We start from the raw sequence: 22,943 nt of genomic DNA on the forward strand, positions 1-22,943 counted from the left end.
TTCCAAATTTTCTCAAAATGATTCTGTTGATGGATATTTTCAAAATTTGATAAAAACCCATTTTGACCAAAAATTGAGATCAGATCGTGGTACGCCTGACGAATTGAAAGGTTATGGAAAACAGACTTACTACAAATTTGTGGTCATAACTGCATTATGAAGACTGTTGAAGCCATTCTTGTTGGTCAGTCTCAGATCTATACGTTGGTGCTCAACAAGCAACTTGACAATATGCTTGTTCTTTGACAGCATGGCCAAGTAGAGTGGCACATTTCCTTCTTTATCCTGCAAACAACAGTAAAAATTTGTATTTATTAGACACACAGAAATGACAAAATGTGTGACTATAAACAAACTGTATAGCTGTTGGGGAATGGAAAAATTTTCTTTACCACTGAATGTATTAATTTATGTGCTTGGTCATGGTAAGTTTAGCACAAGTTTTGCATGATTGATCTACAGGGCCCACTTTCATTGAGCTGCTTAACAGTTATTACTTTGACTCACTTTGCAGTTGACATCACATCTGCTTGGCATGTGTTTAAGCAACACTTCCACGCATGTCTGGTGACCTTTGGCAGCAGCCAGGTGGAGTGGAGTCAAACCCTTGTTGTTGGCTGCGTTCACGCTGCTCCCAGCAAGCAATAGACGTTTGACAATGTCTGGCTTGTTGCTGTATGGAAAATAGCGATTTACTTATTAAAAAATTACCATATCCTATGAAATGAAGACATAATCACCGCTGACCAGCTGGACCTGATTTCTACAGGTGCTGAGTACATTGGGCTGACAACCAGCTACAAGAAGAAATACATGGAATGGGTAACCTGCTTTTAATATGGAATATTTCCGATATGCATGTTTATAGTTGCTCCAGGAAACTCAGTAAAATACACAGTTGAGCACTGCCTGTAAAACCATTTGCTATTAGGGTTAATTGAACTCTTAACTTTACTAAGCTATAATTTTGAAAGACTTTCGGAATGATTCCATAAAATGTGATATAATCAGTGCATCTTTGATAACACAGAGCTGAAAAAAACTGGTTGCACACCCAAGTATTGCATAAGCAAGTGCTGTATCTCCATCTTCATCCTCAAGTTCAAGTGGTGCTTTAGCTCCAACCAAAGTAGAAACTACATCCATGTGACCACGATGAGCAGCTGCCTGGAGTGCTGTCTGTTTCTCATCATTCTGAAATTTCACCTGAAAAATGAAAACAACAGCAATAAGAGAATATCGCCAATTTGCTTATTTATTACTTAACTGTATGTTTGAACAAAAGTAATGCAAGTGCTACACAGAATAAACACTGTGAAATCCGATTTCCATGTCTGCATTTTCAGTGTCCTTCCTGCATTATTAGAGAAGGCTCATTACAATTGTACAGGAGTGAAATGTGGATGTGGATTTGGAACAGACCAAATATGTACATAAATGAAAGCTGCCTCAATGCAGCTTTTCACACAAAATGGTAGACATCTAATGATAAATAGAAATACAGGTCCATTTTTGAACAGATGAAGAATGTTGATGCTTCCATATAATATCCAAACGCAAATTAAATATTTCATCAAACAATAAGACATATTTGTAAGACTCCCATTTAGAATGTGACAATTGTGTTTTATTCCAGATTGAGAAAGGAAAACATTATATTATAAACAATATATGTAAAATAAACCTTACATAATATTTGTATATTAACATTTAGAAATTAATTTAATGAACATGCCCGTAGTCTTCACAAGGCACTTTTGTCAAAGTGACCATGGATCTCTGATAATTGTCTACAGACAATGACAGACATGATTTATGCTGAAAATACATCACATTTATTTTCAGGATAGCGACTATAATACCAACATCTTTGTAAAAATTGCCTTTCCATTCTCACTCTATGATATGATTATAAGGTCTTTCATCAGTCTAGCATGAGACCTGGGCCCAACTTCACGGCACCATTTATAAGCACACAGTGTTATGCCAGAGGCTCTACGTATTTCATGGAGACTGTGGGCAGTAAGCACAGCAAAAGGCATGCTCACCTCGGAGGAAAAATTTGCTTATCTCGGTGATGTAACAATGGATAATATGCATGTCACTGTTTTAGCAGAACAATGTCATGTAATAGTTAAGGATAGCAAATTATCCTGCCATAATAATCATGACATTACTGCTCACAGTTAAATAGAGCCATGATTTACTAGACCCTGGACATGATTTCAAAGCATTTGATTCACAGTCAATTTTGTGCTTACAGAGCAACCAAATCTTTCATGCATGGAGAATGTAAGGCAACAAGTTCAGCCAAAACAAACATGCTCTACCCAGAGAACAAGTTGCTTAAAGCAGTGACAAAACAATACAGATCTCCATGCATGAGCAACTTATTAGAACAATGCCCCCATGAAACAGTGGTCAAGCACTAGGGTTTTTTGCTGCTGGTAAGAACAACTTTGGTGCTAACTAAGCAGTGCTGTGACATTGGTCCATGCATTTTACCAAGGCACATACAGGACCTACAACAGTGGATGGTGAACATTTTTTGTGGGGGAGAGGGGGAGTTACAGTTTCTAAAAGCATGCTCACTGCATCTGGGTGATTCTTGATGATCTCCCGCACTTTGTTGGTGTTGCCGGTAGCTGCTGCCTGAAAGAGAGCAGCTCCGCTTGATGCATCAGATCCTCCTAAAAGGTCCCCAAGTTTCTCCAGCTCAGACTTCAGGACAAGAGCAGCGAGCAAATCACCCAGATCTTTAGCAGAGCACAATGAGAGATTCCTCGATCACCATCAAAAACTCAAATTAATGACAGAAACATAAAGATAATTTTTCCATGGTCTACTCAGGAAACATCTCAGGCTCCTGAGTCATTTCAAACACTTAACTGTTCGGCAAACTGAAGGTTCCCCTGGAGTTTGATGTATAAACTGTAGTCAGTTGGATGGGTCTGGTGAAAAGCGTGGAACTTTACTGAACTAAAGAGTGCATTCATGCAGTTGAAAGAGAAGCCTGAGACTGAACCTTTTTGATGAAGCTGACCTTTGGGAAAAGCTAGAATGTGACATTCGGTAGGTATTAATGGCTAAAACCGTCATGCCTTCTTTAGCAAAGAAATAGGACCAGCAGCATCTTGTAATTAAGACTTCATCAGCTGCACGCTCTGGCTTTGCCATAAGGGTCTATTTTTGATAGGTTGATCTGGTATCAAGACAACACATTCAAGAATATTGTGATATTATAACTTTGAAGCCATCGGATACTGTGTTGGTGACAACAACAGTTTGTTTGATGGGTTAGGCACCCACAGTTTTGAGAGTATCCATCAATTACCATCAGTGCTACGTGGATTCCTTGTTGTAGTCTCAACCTCTTTTTTCTTCTCCATGGAGAGGCACAATGGATTAATAAAGTAGGATGATCCTCCAAAGTTGATCTTCACATCTCCATCCCTATCAACCATAATGACTTCTCCAACTTTTCCAAGGTACTGAGGTGGAAACAATTGGAAACCCTTTGAATTTCACAAAAGTCTTCATAAGTTTTGGGCAATTACTGAGAATGCATTACTAAACTTTCACCAAAATACAAATGATCAGTGAAGAGTGCAGGGTGTACACCTACAGGTTTCCCCTTTGAGTTAAGCACACTGTCACTGAATAAGTTTCAGAATCCTCCATTTTAGTGCCAGTTGAAATGCAGATAATGATCATTGTTCAATTAATTAAGAAAAACATACAGTTTACTTTTTGGAGCATGTGGTCCAAATAGCAAACAATAAGAAGTCCTTTGGACTATGCAGATTTAACAGCATAACAATTGGAAAATCAGAAATGGAAACCATGAAGAACAAATGATTGGGACCTAAAAATTTCTTTGTTATACATGTAAGCAAAATGCTGTATTAACAGTGCTCTAATTAATAAGGTTAGACTATTCCACAGAACAGCATGAGCAAACTGTGTGACTATAGTACATCCCATATGAAGTTGGACACATGACTAAGAAAAGGCAAACATGGCAAAAGGTGCTTAATTTATTGAATGCACAAAAATGCAAAGAAAAGTAAGAACTGAAGACATAAACCTGATGTGTTATGTGGTGAGAAGACATATTTTGTCCAGTCCAACCCTACGATATTTACAGACAAATACAGTTGCCAAGTCACAGAGCTGATTAAATTCTTAGTTACATGTACATGTTCTCTGTAAATCTAAAACATGTTGCCTCATAAAGCAACATCTTTGAAGAGGTGACTGTAACTCCAAAAAGACTGGCACACAGTGTACTGTTTCAGAGAGTCAGTCTCTCGTGTTGGCTTACACATGAATTTCACTGTTGCACAAGTCTGGCTGTATCCGTTTTTGGAGTCTCACAATTCCGCTTCATTTTGAACTTACGTCTTTGATTTCTTCATTCCAGCCACACCTCTCAAGCTGAAATTCCTTCAGCTTGCCCGGGTCCATGTCCAGCAAGCGGACCTTATCACCACAGTCCAAGTAGGGGCGAACCCTGGCTGCATCTGTTTTGGCACAAAAAACAAAAATAGACTCAGTTCTTTGAATGTGCACTCCAATGACAGGTAATACCCTTGGGTAAATTCTTATCCCATGGCATTATTTAAGGCCTGACAACATACACTGGTTGACTAACTTTAGGATACAAAACTGTGAGTTTAGAGTCATTTCACATAAATGCTTGTCAAACATATCCAGGGCCAAAAATTTATTTTTTCAAAATGGTTTCCAGGCTGATTTTAGCAAAAATCCACTCATTTTCATCAACAAGCATGCATTCACATTCACATGCTACAATTTGGTTTGTGTTGAGATTTCTTTTTCCCTATCCTGACATTCAAATCTGTTTTCGTACCCACAATTTTTTAGCTTTACCGTTCAGTTTCATTTCCATCATTCTACTTCATTTCAGTGCAACAGGTGCAGTCAATTAAAACTCATTGATGCATATAGGAACTTATATATGCACATAATTCTCTTTTTTGTTAAATCAGCATTCAGTTTATGAGTATTAGAGAAGTTAATGCTATATGTCTTTCACTGTAAGTCACTCTGCGTGACATTCAAGTTCCACAATCATTTTAATGATTGTGAATGATTTCTTTGTGGGCCGTCATTTCTTGTTTGAATCTATGCCTATTTCTCTGCATTACTCTGGATAGCGTTAATCAGCTTTTCCTAACCTAAGATGCTCACTCTTCAGTAAGAACCAAAGCCAACACAATTTTTGTAAAACAAAAGTCTCAAGATCCAATGTTAACCTTTTTTTTAATATCAGGTTTTATATAGGATCCACAAAGCGCGCTTATCACTGATATAAACTTGAATTCCCACAAGTGAAACGAGATTGCATATTCACAAAACAAAGACCTGATTAACCTCTTTTTAAGTCCTTTGATGCGAACCGACAAAATGACTTTGGAAATTTGAATGAACATATTTCGTGAAAGAATACTCAATAACCAAATCAAATGCCTGCTTCTGATTTTCGAATACTGTTGTGTGAAGGATCATTCTTTTTGAAATGAATTTAAATGTTAAATTGAATTAAATTTTGCTGGAATTGGCCAAGAAAAACTACAATTTATGGACTAATCCAATTAGACACCATAACTGTGGTGGCACCGCACTCACACACGTTGTTAAGCTTGATCCACGTCTGTTTTTAGCAAATAACGACATCCTGTACTACCTGTCGGAGAGCATTGTGCCACCCAAGTAATGGCTTCTAGCTCATTCTGATTGGCAATTACTCTATAGGATGAACTGATTTGGGGTGCAAGTAAACAAAATACACATGTAAGCTTTTCAAATCCATGCATAGATTGTTACCATGGAAACAGCTTGTTTTGTGTTTTTTGCATTTTAGGAAAAGCATACCTTGCTTTGTGTATAATTGATCCAAACTGAGAAAACCTTTAAATGCACAATAGGATACAGTTGCCAATTAATTTTTCTCACTATATATGAAAAGTTATATGATTTTTTTCATTATGTATGAAAAAGATAAATGTTGGCCCTAACCACAACTAAAAGGAAAATATTCGGAGACCCCTGGCAAATTGACATTTCCAGGGGCAAAACTAGTGTAAAAATGTGAAGTTTGAACGTTCTCAAAATATACATGTATTTCAGTACAGGCTATAAAATACCATAAGGGTGAAACTTAAAGAGATTTTTTTCTCAAGGATAATACCTTAAAGCGTCACATGTAGCTTTGTGAAAAAAGTTTACATTTTGGTTTGGTGACCTTTTAAATGAAAGCTAAAAACCAGTTTTTCAGAGCCTCAAATTGGCTTTAAATGCCAAAACCACAAAATGAGCCATTTCCATGGCAACAGGCTATATAATATTTTGAAAAGGTCAATCTTGTTTAACTTACATCCTACAGTGTACTTTCAAATTTAGTTGTTTGACACATATGTTAAGTATTGACATGAAATGACTCTTAATATGGAATAAATAGGAAGAGGAAAAATTGTTGGTAGGATTTTTATGAAAGTGTAGTTTTTATTTCTTCTGATATTGATCTGGTGTTCTCATTCATTCAAGACGGATGGACCCCCTGATTTTCTTACCAAGCCTTGGGAGGTGATGAATGTAGAACTCTCCTGTGGTATCCTTGTCTGTGTACCGTAAGTCCTGCTTCCCCTGGTGACCCCGCCGGTATTGATTGGTGGTGAGGTTGGGCCACTGAACTGTAACCCAAGAACGGTGTGTTCCCTGTCCACCACTGACTTTGGACACGGTACCCACTATACCATCCCCGCCTGTCAAAATTGTCACAAGTAAATTGTGAAAAAAAAGATGTCAATAATTTGTAAATAGCCAGCCAGATATGTGCAAATAGCCATCCCAAAATCTTGCAAAGAAGTTTTGTGTATTTGATGGTCTGGTTAATATTAATGGAATATTTCTGACTTTCAATCACTTTTCTCATACCATCCTGATCTGACCATTCCCAATCTGGCCCTCGCACCACTCGGGCACCTGGGAAAATGCCCAAAGAGCGACATTTTATGGCACCAAATCGACAAGGAACTTCAATCCTGAAATGAAAAACAAGGGGTAAAAACTTTCTTTATTGTTATCTGTAATATTTTCCTTTGATACATCTTACTGTTTTGTCCCAGCAAAGTGTCAAGCATTAGAAGCCTCATCTAAGGAAGCCATATTGCAATGATGATCACTGATCTCCATCAGATACCTTCCTACATAGACCAATCAATAAAAGTTTCAGAGGACATTTCTGATGGCCCCTGGAAGAAAGCACTTTGCAGTCATGGAGCAGTGGCAAAAGCCATTCCAAGATGCCCTCATTCTTGCATTCTAGAGAACCAAGTTATTTTTGCATTTCTCGCAGCAGTTAATTTGACTTTTAATTAAATTTTTAAAATTTGTTGATTGTGGGTAGGCTGCTTGAATGCTGGAAACATACGTCCACTTACATGCAACATGGCGGCATCAATGTATGTTTTTCGAGGGTTAATATTTGGAACTGGGCAGAATTTTGTTCCAGTTAAAAAGGAACATGATTTCTGTGCTATGGAAAATTATTAATGTTAAGTTTGCAAACTCTCCATTATGTCCAGCTTTGTAAGTCATCTCCCTATTTTTTGACTGTTCAAAAAATTTGCCCGCTGGACGGAAGACAAATTTCTGTATTTTTAAATGCGGTCAGAATAAATGAATGAATGTGGTTTTGTAACTTCAACTAATTTAATTCAACATTTAGTAGTTAACTTTATGAAAGTCGGAAAGTCCATGTTTGTTGAAAAAATTGTATCCCACTCAATGTTCAGTCAAGCGATAGTAATTGTTCACTGCCCTGATCTTGCACTGAACAGATAAACAAAATTCCCCAGTGTCACCTGAAACCTGATATCACCTTAACTGAAGTCCAGGTAGCTGAACTTTCTGGTAAATGAAAATTCATGGCATGGGTAAGTACATGTACTTTGTCAGTGAAGACATCATTTGAGGTTGTCATTCATGAAGCACTTGGGATCCAGACAAAATCATAATGAATGATGAGTAACTTCTTTTCAGGCAATGGATGGCATTTAATGCAAACATACATCCACAAAGCACAAATATTTGTCAAAATAACGTCAAATGCTTAATTTCTTAATTATTTGACAAACCGTACAAATACCCATATTCCTATTGACACGCAAATTTAGGTCAAAGTTTACACTGTAAAACATTACTTTGCACTGCACAATGCACAGTAAATGTGTGTAACAAACACTTAAGTTTACTGTTAATTAGCACTGTCAGTACCTACTGTTAATACATGCAGTGAAATTGTATAGGTTGGCACAAACTACGCTTGTATGTGATCCAAAGTACAACCATGTCCCAAACAGTCTGGTACACACAAAACTTAATTGCATTGTCAAAGATACATGATCAAGATTATTTACCAATTTGGGGAAAAGGCTTTTCAACCTGACAGACATTGTACCCCATGCACTTCAACAAAATACTTACCCTGGAACTGAGTTGGATTCAATCCTTGTGAAGCGATGTCCCAAGTCATGCTTGTCCTCATTGTAACAGCCATGACACAAGTCAAAGTCATGACACTCCAGACATTTCCAGCGGATTCCCACAACACCGTTCTCATGACAGCCATCACAAATGATATTTGGATGCTTCACTCCTATTGAGAAGTGCAGACAATATCCCCACTGAGTGGCATAATCAAATACAAAATTTAGACCCTGAGCATTCAACTCCTCTCAATCATTTCTCTTTAAGATTTAAACAAATATACCGTACACGCAATGCTTGCTTCTACAGTGGCCGAAGTGGACAAAAAAGGGGCTTTCCCGGGCTCCCCACTGAAAAGAAAAATATATCTGGACTTCCCAATCAAAACCCAAAACTGCAAAAAGTATTGTGTGAAACTACAAAAAGTTTAATCCTTTCAAAACGTTTGTCCAAATGTCACTTTTCCTGTCAAATTCCATAATTCAAAACTAAGCTGACAGTTTCTCAAAAATTAAAATACTAAAGCTGAGCTTCCCTTAAATCCAAACAGTTGTGCAAGTGCATTTTCAATTTTTTTAAAAAACTTTTATTCTCAAAACGAAATCTTAGTGAAATGGGAGAATACGCTATCATTTCTTTGTAAGTTATCCCTTGAAATCAAATTTAATCAATGAAATTTGCAATGATCAACAGCAGACCCATAGTGTCAGCTTGCCCACACCAAGTCAATCAGGTTTGAGCTCAATGTGTTATTCAGAAACAGGTGCCCAGATTATGTTCTGTGAAATACAATTAAAGTTGGGACTTCAAGAGGTGGGTACTTTGCACTCGAACAGCTTTTATACACAATGTACTGCACACTGGGCTTTTTATGACTTGTTCAATCATAACAAAGTGAAATAAAACAGGCCCTAATAACATGGCACAACGTTTTTCTTCCAGCTACACTACAGTTATTGGCTCGCTGGAAATATTTGTACACAAATTTACTGTTAAACGTATGGTACCAGTTGCACAGTACATCCCAAGAACATCTCTATCAGCTACTAGATTTGTGCTGTTGCACCAGTGCATAGCCTGTTATATTTACTGTATAGTGATGATTCAGAAACAAAGCACATCGCATCCTAAACACAAAAGGCTTATCTACACACGGGTTCAAGATTTGATTATTGTATGTAGGCCCGGTTCCCTTAAGTACAAGTATAAGCCTTGTTTTCACCTTTTAACATAATCCTACTATATTTGACAGTCCTTTCCAAATATTGAAATAATAATGACAAATATGTGCAGACAAACATTTTAAAATAAGACCAAAATATGTGGATTTTGTTCACCTAAACTCTTTGTGACTCATGAAAGGTAAGTGCCACTAGTACTGCAAATGGTCCATTCATCACTGAGTTTTGGATAAGGTAAATCAAAACACAAAAGTCTTCAGCAAAGATTAAAATGGAGTGGTTGAACTTAACCTAGTGGTAATTTAAATATATCCACCAGCTTTACAGTCTTGGGCCAAGATGGCAAAACTCAATAGAGGACTCGATCGAGCATATGCAGCGTATGCCGATTTCTATTGCACCCTCTCGTGACTTCATTTCACCAATCGATAGCTTGTTCTACTGTCTTGGGAATCTCGTTACTTTTCCTCCAGATTTCCGGGAAAGCCCGGGAAATTCCAGTTGAATCAGTATGTGATGAATATGGATCCATTGCCTGCATCACATGACCTATCACACGATATAATGTACATGTGCAAGCACTATTACGCGATGCTAAAGGTACTACTAAAGTACCAGTACTGTCACCATTGATAATGGCCGCGGTAGATGCATTGGAACAAGGTGCAATCGGAAGTAAGCCCAGCTGTAAAAGACTTCCTACAACCAAACTAAAGAAATTACAAGCTGACGCTATTGATGCAAAACTGCTTCAATGCTCTCACGGTCTATTTTATATTCTATTTTGCACCGTAGGGTCAATTGTGAATATTCATATTAAACTACTATTTTACACACAAAGGCCACACCTCGGTTGTAAGGGATTCCAAAGACGGTAGGACGAGCCATCAATTGGTGAAATGAAGTCACAAGAGGGCGCAATAGAAATCGGTGCACGCAGCATATGCTCGATTGAGTCCGCTATCGAGTTCTGCTGTTTTGGCCCAAGACTACCAGCTTTAGGGCTAGGAAATGTAGGGAGTCAATTAAAGATAAAACAGAAGCTTGGCATACCTAACTGGGCATTGTCATAAATCCGCAGATCATACTTGCCGCTGGCTCCCCCAGCGCGATAGTTAGCTGCACTGCCCGAGTCCCATCGTACCCAAACTCCTGAGGCTGAAAACACGGCAATCAGATAGTCAGTAAACCTTCAGCTTCTTAAGTGAAGTATTAACTTTTACTTGAAAAGTTGTGCATTCCAGCAGAGAGTTCAAGAGCACCAATAATAAGAATACTTTATTTATTGATATTATCAATTTAGGGGTCCCCCAACATTTTCATGTTTTGCACCTTGTTTTGTTATTAATTTAAAAATTCAACCCTTTAGAGATGAGCCTTGGTCCTATTTAGACAAGAAACAGACTCAGTAAAAAGCTTGCCTGCAAATACATGTTTGTTCATTTAGGAAGAAGTCCATATTGATGCCAGCTTGACATCCACCTGTGCACAAACCCTAAATGCATCAGAATGTATGGAAAATTTTCTACAGTTTTCTAGGTGAATACCTTTAAAGCAAGTAATATCTTCACTGCTAAATAAATTTTCTTTTGAACATTTTATTGCTTTCAGATGTTAATGTTACTACAGGGAAAATAAGCGGTGTCTTACTGTACTACACGGAATTCTTTCACTTCATTGTTCTTCTTCTAGTACATTTACCAATTTGCTTCTCATCATCCCTGAAAAGATTGGCTGTCTGCTTGAATCATGCCTAAATGTTTATGAGGATTGGTCAACTTTTCATTGTTCAAAGTCACAGTACAATCAATGAGGCCGGCCCTGACTACGCATAAGCCAAATAAACAATATTTAAAGATTAACCATGAGAACTTTCAGAGCTCTTTATCTCATTCATTTCAAAATATAGCTGCCCAGCTGATGTGACGTTTATTCAAAACCTTTTTGCCCCAAATGTTATGACAATATGAATACAAGTAATCTCATACTTACTACTGTTCTTGGCTTGTGCCGGGACTACCGTGCCAACGCAGCCAGATCCCCCGTCCTGATCACCCCATTTCCAGTCCGGCCCTCGTACAACCCTTGCACCTATGAACATGGCTTCCGCTTCGATCTAAGGGTTTCACCCACAACGATCGAAACTCCTACGATTTTTCTGATCCTTAAGGCTTAAGATCAAAGCTAACGTGTCTCTAATCAAATTTCCAGCTCGGGGCACGAAGGTTCGACCCAGTAGTGTGGAAATGGCTTCGGATAGCAAGACTAAACAATGGTAGGCCCTACTGTAATCCACCAATGTCGACTGTCGCCAGTTCGTGGGTAATTCCCGAAAGGGGATTCCCCGGCCGTGTCTATTTTTTGAAGAGTGGAAAAACCCAATTGCAATGTGCCGTTCATGGAATTTCCTTATTTAGCGCAGTTTCATCGTACGTAAAACATTACCTGGTTCTACACAGGTGTGAATTATGTATAAGTAAATAAATTTGAAAATTTGATAATGTATTTTGGACAATTAAAATGTGTATAAATATGCGTCAGAGACCGAGGGATTAGATAATTACGGTGTTGACGGAATCTTTGGAATTCCTGTCAGATTTCCAGTGGATGCACTGGTATATAGATTGTACACCACTTTGGAGGTCCCCCTTTGCCACATATCGTGCTGGGTATACATGTACAATATTGGCACCAGACCAATGTTGGCCTACGCATGGCCGTACGTATACGACGGTTTAGTTGGATCATGCAGGAACTATTCCTTCCTCAATGGTTGGACGGTTATCCGCGCCGCGCCGCGCCCCGGGCTGACCGAGTCCTCTTGAACAAATTCACCGACATACTAGTTCTCCTACACTGCAGACTGCTTTAGCTTCCTCATACCTCCATGATGCACATAGCGCACACGTCAAAATATAATTGAACCTGCAAAGCCGATCTTTTCCACAAAACTCAGACTGGCTTTGTAAATTAATTAAGAGCCATCATTTTCCACGGGAGTGATTTGATTTGAACGAATCCAGGGTGGCTGAGTAGAGAATGACACCATATGACATCTACATAAACTGAAAACCACTTATTGATCCCTTCTTCGTCCCCCTTTTTCATTTTCCATTTTTCCAAGGGGGGGGGGGACAATCGCCCCCTACCCTCTCAAGCAGCAGCGTATTGGTGTGTGTGTGTGTGGGGTGGGGGCAAATCCAAAAGTGAATGCGCCTTAAGTTCGGGCTCGTTATGTGGAGAAAAAAAAATCAAAAGCTCACGGTCCCGACATCCTTGCTTTTATTTGCTAATCTTGTTTCCTAAGGGATTTGGTATCATTATTTAATAAATAACTAACTTTCCTACTCATCCACCCCCCCCCCCCCCCGATATGCCACTGCTCTCAAGGCCGACGACTCTGGTCTATATATTACACGTGTAACGGATGGTTTGTATACAAGTTGAGGTTTCAGTTAAAAGATGACATCATTCTCGTTTATGTACAGGCGCAGAAAATGCGCCAGACCAGTCTGCTGGCATCTGCATGAGCAGCATTAGCATAATAGCTGCGTGGTTCCCTTAGCTTAGACTTGACTCAAGTCGGGATCTTCCGTTACGTCTGTGTTTATTGCTCTGGATTATGAAGGCCGCTTGCAAACTCGACTTCGGACAACTCGACCGTTGAGCCAACTCGACCGTTTGCCAAGTCGTCCGTGAGGACAACTCAACTTTGACAGAGAGACAACTCAACCAGTGAGATCTCTTCACATAATACAGTCGTTTTCCCAGTTCAAGATAGCAAAATTATTCAGTCAGATTGCAGCTCTACAAACATCCTCGAATTCCAGTGAAATGTGGTCACCATCCACCTTGTGCGATAGCGATACCACGGTTACCACCAAATCTGTTTCAAATTTTAAACTTTTAATTCGGACGTACGGGATCGACGAAAGTGGTGACTCTTTTTCTCGTTCTGGATCTGTTTCCGGAAAGTAACCACTCGAGCGGCAAATCTATTTTCAGCCAGAACCATTCCAAAAAGCTTCTTTTCTAATGAAAAATTCTTCAATTTAGAAAACTTGGTTCATAGATAAGAATTCAAATGAATTTTAAAAAAATGGATCCTGTGTAAATTTCGACTCAACTTTTTCAACTGCACAACGCAAGCCATCAACAATACTACTTCGTGCCGCACAGCTGACGAACCCATTACGTCACATATATTTCTGCAACGTCAGTTCTCAAAGTATATTGCGGGCATTCACTAGTAATGCGTGATCCAAAACTTGGAAACAATATGCGTTCAGTTTTCGGCCAGTTTTACTAAAACGCAATAAAACGTTTCAAAAAACGAAAGTCATTTTGATTAAACAGACATTAGATGCAAGAGTTTATATGACTGTTGGGTATGAAAAAAGGATTTGGGGTCACTCGTAGTGAGTGATATCATCCTAGACTATTCGTCATTTTCAAAATTTGTCAAAATTGAAACCATCTTCTGGCCATTGTCTTGAATTTCCAGTGAAAAAACGTGGCGCTATTTCGGTCTTATTTTCCAATGTTTTCTATGGGCGCACGCGTATTTGGCGTAGTGCAACCATTGATCTCCGTTATAAGACTGAATAGGTCATCGCCCATTGTGTGTGTACAAAATGTGCGGCCATACAATGGAGGTGCGCTGCGTTTCAGGAGGGTAATGTGATGCTGTATGGTACGCATCTAGTCAAAATTGATTATGGAGAAAGAATTTCTAATGCAAGAATATCATTTCTGTAATTAACAAACCATTTTCTTATTAAACAACCCACTCGAAACTGGTGATAATTAACCTGTTTTTTTTCTGTTTAATTGTTTTGATTTTTTTCTTCATTTTTCACACCTCTTGTCTAGCTACGGTCTTGCTCAGGCAATGTTGTCACTTTGGGTCGGTTCAATCGTGATTTGTTGAGTGTGTAAACATCTAAGTTCCACCAAGACCCACAAAAGGTTTTACATTATAATGTCCAAACTGTCCACGTGTTTTTCCGTCTGGTGTCAATGAGTCAACACTGAAAAACTTCACCAATTAAATGAAAAAAGCCTTAATTTTAAAGACTTACAGGAAACACTGTACTGAAATTCATTCATATACTGAATAAATTTATTAAAAACTGACAAGCGTGAGAATCTTTTCTGTGAGCACAAATTGAGCGGAACTTTGACTGCGAGCCAAACTAATTAAGTTTGTGCCACTTTCATCACAGCAGTTATAAATCAAATAAAAACAACTGAGTTCCCAACTTGACTAAAGATTTACATTAAACATTAAACATTTCTGAGAAGAAAAAGGGAAAAAACAGTAAAGGTGCCCTCTATAAACACCATGAAGCAAAGGGCGACAGCACACGACTCGTCGCGTGTCGTGTCGTGCTTGAGGAGACGTAATACACGACGCGACGCATGACACGAGATACGGCGCGAGGCACGACGGTACGACTCGACGGGCGACGGAAGGGGGAACGTTTAGGCAGAAAAAAAATGCAAAAAGGAAGGGACCTTAGACAGCACGGTGCGGCGGGTGACGGCACGATGCGACGTGTGTGTACAAAAGTAATGGCAAGAAGGCGACGGTGACGGCACCACGCAAGGGAGCCGTCGTGCCGTCGCGTGGTGTAGTTGCGTCGCCTGGAAGGAGGCCAGTGAGAGAGGGAAATGTGTGTCGTAAATAGTACGCCATAAGACAGAAACCGTGCTTTTTCTGGAATGCTCTTTACGGAAAACACGGCGATTGGATGAGGAAGCGGCTATCCTGAGCACGATAGCCATGGCGACCGGGTCGTGCGTGCACAAGTTGTAATTGTGTGAATTTACTGGGCTTGGTGGGGGCTAGTGGCTGTGGCTTCCAGCATACGTGGCGCTATTAACCGGAACTACTTTCGACACTGTTCGTGAGCTGCGGCGCGGTGAGATGGCATGATGCCAGTGTAGAGATTTTCCTTCCTCTACAAGTCAGTGCTACACCGCTCCGTGAGACTGAGAATTACTACGCGTGCGAGAAGTCTGAAAAATAAGGATTGCTCCCTCATCCGATTTCTTGCAGAAACATAGCTCGGTTGACCTTAAGTCTCATACATGTACCTTTAACAACTTGATGAAGGGCTAAAAAAATCAGTTTTGTGTAGACTGAATTCATAAATGTAACCCGAAAATAACTTTTGTGTGGCAAACGAGGGGAGGCAAATTACCCGGAAAGGACAGATAAATCTGTATATTTTTACCCACCTAGGTGAATCTATCCCCCCAATTATTTTGCATGCTCGAATGGTGACCCTAGCCGCCCCATGGCGATTTCACAGCTTTTGCCGTGTTCCCCATCAATTGTGTCCGCTCATCGTGTGTGCGCTACCGCCACAATTAAGTCGGCAAGGAAATCAGACACTGGCTCCGCAACCTAAGCAGTTATTTACTTAATTACATGTAAGTAACCGTAACGTAGCCGCCGTATGTACAGTACATGTAGTTGACTTTATTGGTCAAGCGTACTGTTCTTACTCCCACTAATTCAAGCCCCATTGAAAACAGTGTAGTAAAATCAGCACCGTTCAGGGCCCAATAGCATGCACGCTAACATCCCTGAGATTTCTGAAACACAAATGAAATTCTTGTCTGGTCACTTATCTTTCAATTTCTTTTAAATTTTTTGTGGGTTAACCAATTACATTTTTAATTATTCCCACAAAACTATTATAACCCCCAAAAGCTGATTTTTCCGAAGTCTGATTGCAGCCATTTTTCAAGTGGCAACCCTCAACTTTCTCTGGCACTTAGGACCATTTTTCAACCGTAGTTTTTAGCCCTTCTGCTCTCATATGAAAGCTCAAAGACCCAGAGAGTTGATCCTGGCAACGATTTACACAATCTCACCATTTTGGGGCCAAACAATCTCCTTTTTCAAAAGATACTGTGGGGGCACTTTTAATACTAATGAGCTGGTAAAAAATTCTCAGTTGAATTAGTGGTCTGCACCCAGTAGTGTGTGGGTAGAGTTGTGGGCGGAGTTGTCGAGGTCTGTCCGAAGGTCACCGTCTAGGAAGGTGGTGAAAGACTGGACAGCCAAAGTGTGGGCAGACGCCCCGAGTTATTACCCGTTATTTTGGTTGTCAGATTAGCACTAGCAATTTGCCGATATCTTGGGTGAAGTCACCCGAGTAAGGCGTGAGGGTTGTAGAGTGCGGATACGTGTTGCTGATTGTAGTTGTCTTTTGTGTTATTAGTCTTTTGTAAATCTTAAATTCAAATTGACAATATAGTGATTATATCAGCTAAAAAAGTATATTTAATCAGATTATTTGATCTTGCTGATATTTTTCCTTAACTTCCGCATAATTATGCTCATTGTTGTGCCAGTAGACCGGGTCACACACCAAATCAGTTACCAGTTGGTGGTTATGGAGGCAAAAACGTTCCCCTGCATTGATGGATCGTTCTTCCATATCGACCAATCTTTCTTTCAGTCACATCGATCGATCGATCTCTTTTGATCAATCAAGAAAGAGCGATGAAACAAGAACAATGGAAAAAGTGCGATGAAGAAACCGACGAAGTTACATCGATATCAATATTACCTAACTCCTTCCTGTACCAAATGAAACATGTATATTTCTGCCCAAACGACCCCAAACCCCTGGGCCAATAGCTCAAGAGACAATACAGATAGTTTAGATTTAAGTCAGGTGACTTTCCCCAGAGTTTGATATACGTCACCCAGACTGGTGAGACCTTAAGCTGACTGGTTGGGAATACAACGCCACACATGTACTGGAAAACAAACTAGACCAGCGCATATCATGCCACTGGTGGATCTTGGGGAGCAATAGGGGCCACATTATTATCCCAAATGGGGCATATTGGACGGTACTTCTTCCTTACCCAAACACATAAAAGCCCCACATTTTAGTCTCATCCGAAGACAGGCCTAAGGGGTTACATTAAAATGACCCTCAGATTCCCCCTTCCAAAAAATTTCATCCCTCCTCCAAAAAGAAATTTGACTCTCAATGCCCTTTAATTGGGGCAAGCTAAACAATTATCTGTTTCATTTTAATCCACCCTGACCTGAAGTGCACCCTCATCAGCAGAGCAGAGAAAAGCTAGTGGAAGTGTAAAACCACTATCACCATTTACTGTCGTCATCCAGACAAAAAAACCAAGTCAGGATCTCAACATGTCGGATGGCACTTCCAGAGCTTCGTAGTACGTGGATGTCTCTAGATGACGACATCCTGAGCTAATGATTAATGCCATTGTCAGAGGATGTCGTCATCCAACTCTTAGGATGTTGTCATCCAACTTTTAGGATGTCGTCATCCTGCAATAAATTGTCTCAGGATTTCGAAATCTTGTCTTTATTATATCCTTACCCCAGAAATATATGTCAGGATCTCAACAAGTCGGATGGCACTTCCAGAGCTCTGTAGCTGACATACTATTTCTTGAGATGACGACATTTCAGAGGTAAGATGTCGACACCCTGAGAAAATTACTTCTGGGATGACAACAACCAAAGATAAATCATCATGGAACGGCGATATTCTAAAAGTTCGATGAGACATCCCGAGATTAATCATCACAGAATGACGATATTCTAAAAGTTGGATGACGACATCCTGAGTTAAATTATAATAGGATGACGACATCATAAAAGTGATATGATGACATTATTTGTCAATGGGTGCCTTGACAAACCACCATGAAACAGGTGGCCTGAGATGGTAGTGTTTTTCAAAGCACTGTTCTCCTGTTGCCATACATGATTTTAATTAGAAAGATAACACGTCGTGATGTCTCACCACCTGTTACAAGTAATGAAGCAGACATCACACTTGGTGGATGTCTCTGGATGAGGACATCCTGAACTAATGATTATCTCAGGATGTCGTCATCCAATTTTGAGAATGTCATCATCCTATGATAAATTATCTGAGGATGTCATTATCCAACTTTTAGGATGTTGTCACCCCTTGATAAATTATCTCAGGATGTCTTGCCTTTATTGTGTCGTCATCCCGAGAAATGTATGTTAGGATTTCAACAAGTCGGATGGCACTTCCAGAGCTCCATAGTTACCCTCTAACAAAGTTTTGAAGTAATGTTGCCTATAGTTATTGTCCAAACAAGCCACTTGACAAGATAAACGAGACAAGTTTGCTATATAATTGTACGAAGAGCTATGGAACCACAGTTTGTTTTGTTACGAGTTGCCCACATCAAATATTCAGGTAACGACACTAAAACTTTCACGAACTTCTTGTGTAACTGTTTCTTGGGGCACTTTGTAGTCAGTGCATCATGCCCTGACTGCACTTACAAGGTGAACTATTAACTAGATGTAATTGCCGTATAATTTTTAAAAAAAAAGAACGATGATACATGAAGGGAATGTTTATTTATCTGTGGAATGGATTTTTGGAAAGCTGTGCTCGGCACCACCACTTACCTGAGATGTGGTCGATCGTGGTGGGTGCGTTCGCGCAGTTACTCCTAGTAGCAAGAGAAGGATGAGTGTGCATTACACTTGGGTACAGGAGTATACTCCCCTCTAGTGAGAGTATACTATCAATGACCCGCGGGTCGTACTCCAGCCGTCTGAGCGCTCAGGAGTATACTCGGGTGAACATAAATAGCTCGCTCGAAAGCACCCCGTGAGTACCATGTGTCGCGTGCACCCAGACTGTTGGCTAATAGGAATATATTAATTAATCTGTTTTGTATCCACGTACCAGCACATTTTTATACAGTGGACATTATCAAATCGAAGTGGCTATTATGATACCTGAGACAGTCTCCCTATTCAACAACGTGCGAACGCCTGCTGAGTAGTGATAATACCCGCTGTGTACATGTAAGTCTGGATACAAGACATGTTGATTGATTCTGATTGGTCAAGAGTCTGTGTTCACACGGCTCGCCACGTGTGCGTCAATTGAACAATTGGATGGGGGTGTTCATGTTTTATTCCCTTAATCTTATCTTATAATTATCAATTTCCTTTAAATGATCTTGAAGTGTGGATACAAAATTGTTTAAAAAGTTTTGGTACAAACTTCAATCCAAATTAAACGATTTTCAAAATTCAATGAAGGAATGAGTCTATTCATAAAGATGAGAATGAGCTTCCATAAATACAGAATTTTGAAGTGAACCATCATTGTGGAAGTAGGAAAAAAATTAGCCCTTTCAGTTTGCGTCAATCAGTTAATGGGTAGACCAGCCATTACCAACCCGACAACCAACCTGTCCATCATTATCAATTTACTGGTAATTCAGTGGTCAATTGATTTATCGTCATTTGGTCAATTTTTATTCAAGTTCATCACCTTCGAGCAAATCCTTATCAACTGCTGCTCATCATGCACCTGTTAACTTGAATTACTGCTGTTTAGTTGAGGGATGAAGCTTATTGCAGTCTAAAAGAAACTGTTGGTGTGTGATGTGTAAAGATGTGTGACGTCAGCATCCGATCCTTTTACTCTAAAGGTCAGCATATTTTATATGCATCATTTTTATGAGTGGCTGCAGGGACCTAACGGAAACCAGTTTTATTAAAAACTGTTTGGGCATACCCTGGATAAATAAAACAAACACATATAGGTTTCCTCATCCATATTTCTGAAAATACCTTGCAAATTTATTTCCAAGTGGCCAGTTTAAAGGAATTGTCAAATTGCTTTTTTCTTAATAGATTTTCGGCATTTAGATTTCTTTTTCAGGAGATTAAGTTTGACTATTATTGCATCCTAATTTGGGGTTTTGTTATTCTGTTAAAATGTCCTATCTATCATATCAAACGAATAATTTGGTCGATGGTTAGGAGAAAAAATCTATACACGTTTTTGACTTCCCACCGTCTTCTGTGCAGTACTTTCTGCATTGGGGTTTGTTTTCATTATCTCAACTTGTATCACTTTTTCCAGTATCTATTTGAATTTATTTTCACATAACCTCCTTTTACTTCAGGAAATGAAGCTGAAAAAGAACAAGGGGATTAAACCTATTAGTTTGAAGTTGAGCCGTTGAACAGTTTGCTTGATTGAGGGTTAACCTACATGATGCTTAGGTTTAAATTCTTCCTTTGTCTCCTTTCACTCTGCAATCTCCTGATGTAGATATCTTATTTCCTACTTCTGTTTATTACATCTCTCACTTTAGTCTTATCTTATACAGGTACATTTTTTATTTCATCGACACAGAATTACTTCCAGACTTTTAATTTAAGCATTTTCTCTTTTAATTTCCATTGATGACTAGCATGTAATGTTAACTGATGGATACTAACATTTAGAAGGAAGGGCCATTTATGCTAAAGCCTTATAATCCCTTCCTTATTGCCGATATCATGTCCTCTGATACTCCTGGAGATGCTGTTGTCCTGGATGGATGAACACAGGTCATGTTCAGTGCCAAATCAGACACCGGGTCATAATTGCGGAGACACACAACAGAATTCTCTGTCATCTTTAGCTGATTATGATCACCTTATCTTGATGTCAGAGACAATAGAAATGTAGCTTGAGTCAGAAACAGGCAGTGCTGTATCCCTCCTATTAAATGTCCATTAGATGTTCCATACTGTAGTTAAGTGAATGGTAATGTGGTGGGCGTTATGAGGTTTCTCCATTGACAATGACTGCCATGATGAGTTTGCAATGTATCCACATCTAAAACATTTTTTCGTGAAAATAAGCATCTGTGAGCAATTTTGTGGGTTTTTTAATGTACATTTTTGTCACGTATCCACCGCTGTACGTGCTAATTGAAAAAGCCTGTGTGCTCTCTCATCTGACATTTCATCTTCTCAAGCACCCATGCAGAAAGCAGACAGCTGACTGAGCAATAGACATTGAGTGTAATTCATGTAGTTCATTCAACAGCATAGCTATTGGTCATATGGTGAAACAAGCATTCTGAGCTGAGACCACAACTTTTGCAGACATTTGAAACAGGCAAACTGAAAGAGAAAGGAAGTTCATGCCCATGCAACCTGCCTCAATGACCCCCCACTCAGCTCGCTTGAGGCATAACCTTTTCTTTGTTCAGCCAGACACCATTGCGTACCAGTACCATTCTGATTGGCCTTATACCACAAAGTTTTCTTAGATATTGCCTCACATTATTGTTTGTAACATCTCTGAAAGACCTGAGCGTTGTCATTATACCAGCCCTAGTCAAACTGCCACCCTTCATTATCCAAAATATCAATGTGCAAAAAATCCACAGTGATTAAATCATGGGGTAACGTTATGGGCATTGGGGAACCAAGGTGGGGGCTTACCCTTAAATTTGAAAATAAAAACAGGGGAAAGGAAGAAAAAACGAAAAAGGGGGAGAGGGGGGATGCTAAGTATGGTACCAATTTGCCAGAGAATGCCAAATTCTCACAAATGATCACCTTACCATGGGTATTTTGTCTGCTTGCTCCTAATGAGTGTTTACCCCCTCCCTATGACATGCATCAACGTTACCTAAAAACATGAAATGTGTTGCTAGGTGGCTAGCCAACTTGAAGATGCCCCTAGTTTGGGTCTCTTGATATGATCAATCCATTTTCCTTCTTGTTAACTTTTGTATGAGTCGAGAGACTTTTGGAGGTTTGTTGATCTTACCTACTTGTTTATAGTGCAGTCATTTTCAAAAGATTAGGACCACCCATCCAAAATCCATTAACCTGAAGAAAAACCAATCTTAAAGCAGTTAATCATGGCAATCGTGTTTGAATTCAATGTATAACCTTAGTATCTTGGTTCAGCAGCTATTTGACAAAATGTCCATGATTTGAAATATTAAGAGTCTAATATTCAGTATGCCCTCTTCCATTTCTGATGACTTCTTGAATACGACATGGCATGCTGGCGATGAAAGACTACCAGTACGTGTAGTCCACAGAGATTTCCTTTTCCCAAACCTCTTTGATGGCTTTGACTAATGCCTTGACATTAGATGGCTGTTCGTCTGCATATTTAGGACCATTCTTGGTGGTACTGAGTGGTAGAAAAACAAACCAGATGTTCCAGCTTGAGACACGGCACCCCATTATTCATTCAAATGGGCTCGCTCATAGCACCAATCTGATATTGTCTGGCCCACTGTAAAAAAATATTATGCAATCATTCAATGAAACAATATAATGCACACCCTGTGACAGAAATACAAACAAAATTCCAGGTGGATTTAAACATTTGCAAATGACTGCACATGCTCTTTTATAGGATATTTTGTAATACCAGGTGC

At 39.4% G+C, this 22,943-nt stretch overlaps 1 protein-coding gene across 1 annotated transcript in view; it reads right to left on the reverse strand.

The window, feature by feature from the left end:
• Positions 1-12,155, reverse strand: part of LOC110984268 (E3 ubiquitin-protein ligase MIB2-like) — a 43,498-nt gene extending 31,343 nt beyond the window's left edge. Inside the window, exons 1-11 of the mRNA XM_022244281.2 lie at positions 11,688-12,155; positions 10,749-10,853; positions 8,512-8,683; positions 6,961-7,067; positions 6,597-6,788; positions 4,402-4,523; positions 3,335-3,491; positions 2,593-2,756; positions 1,055-1,206; positions 508-673; positions 131-285 (exon numbers count right to left, since the gene is read on the reverse strand). Coding sequence (XP_022099973.2) covers positions 131-285; positions 508-673; positions 1,055-1,206; positions 2,593-2,756; positions 3,335-3,491; positions 4,402-4,523; positions 6,597-6,788; positions 6,961-7,067; positions 8,512-8,683; positions 10,749-10,853; positions 11,688-11,796 — 1,601 coding nt within the window. The 5' untranslated portion in view covers positions 11,797-12,155. The remainder of the gene's footprint in view (positions 1-130; positions 286-507; positions 674-1,054; positions 1,207-2,592; positions 2,757-3,334; positions 3,492-4,401; positions 4,524-6,596; positions 6,789-6,960; positions 7,068-8,511; positions 8,684-10,748; positions 10,854-11,687) is intronic.
• Between the last annotated feature and the right edge of the window lie 10,788 nt (positions 12,156-22,943).

This window comes from Acanthaster planci, linkage group LG16 (assembly GCF_054643075.1).
Source record: "Acanthaster planci isolate LZ-2023a linkage group LG16, COTS_SCS, whole genome shotgun sequence".
NCBI lineage: Eukaryota > Metazoa > Echinodermata > Asteroidea > Valvatida > Acanthasteridae > Acanthaster > Acanthaster planci.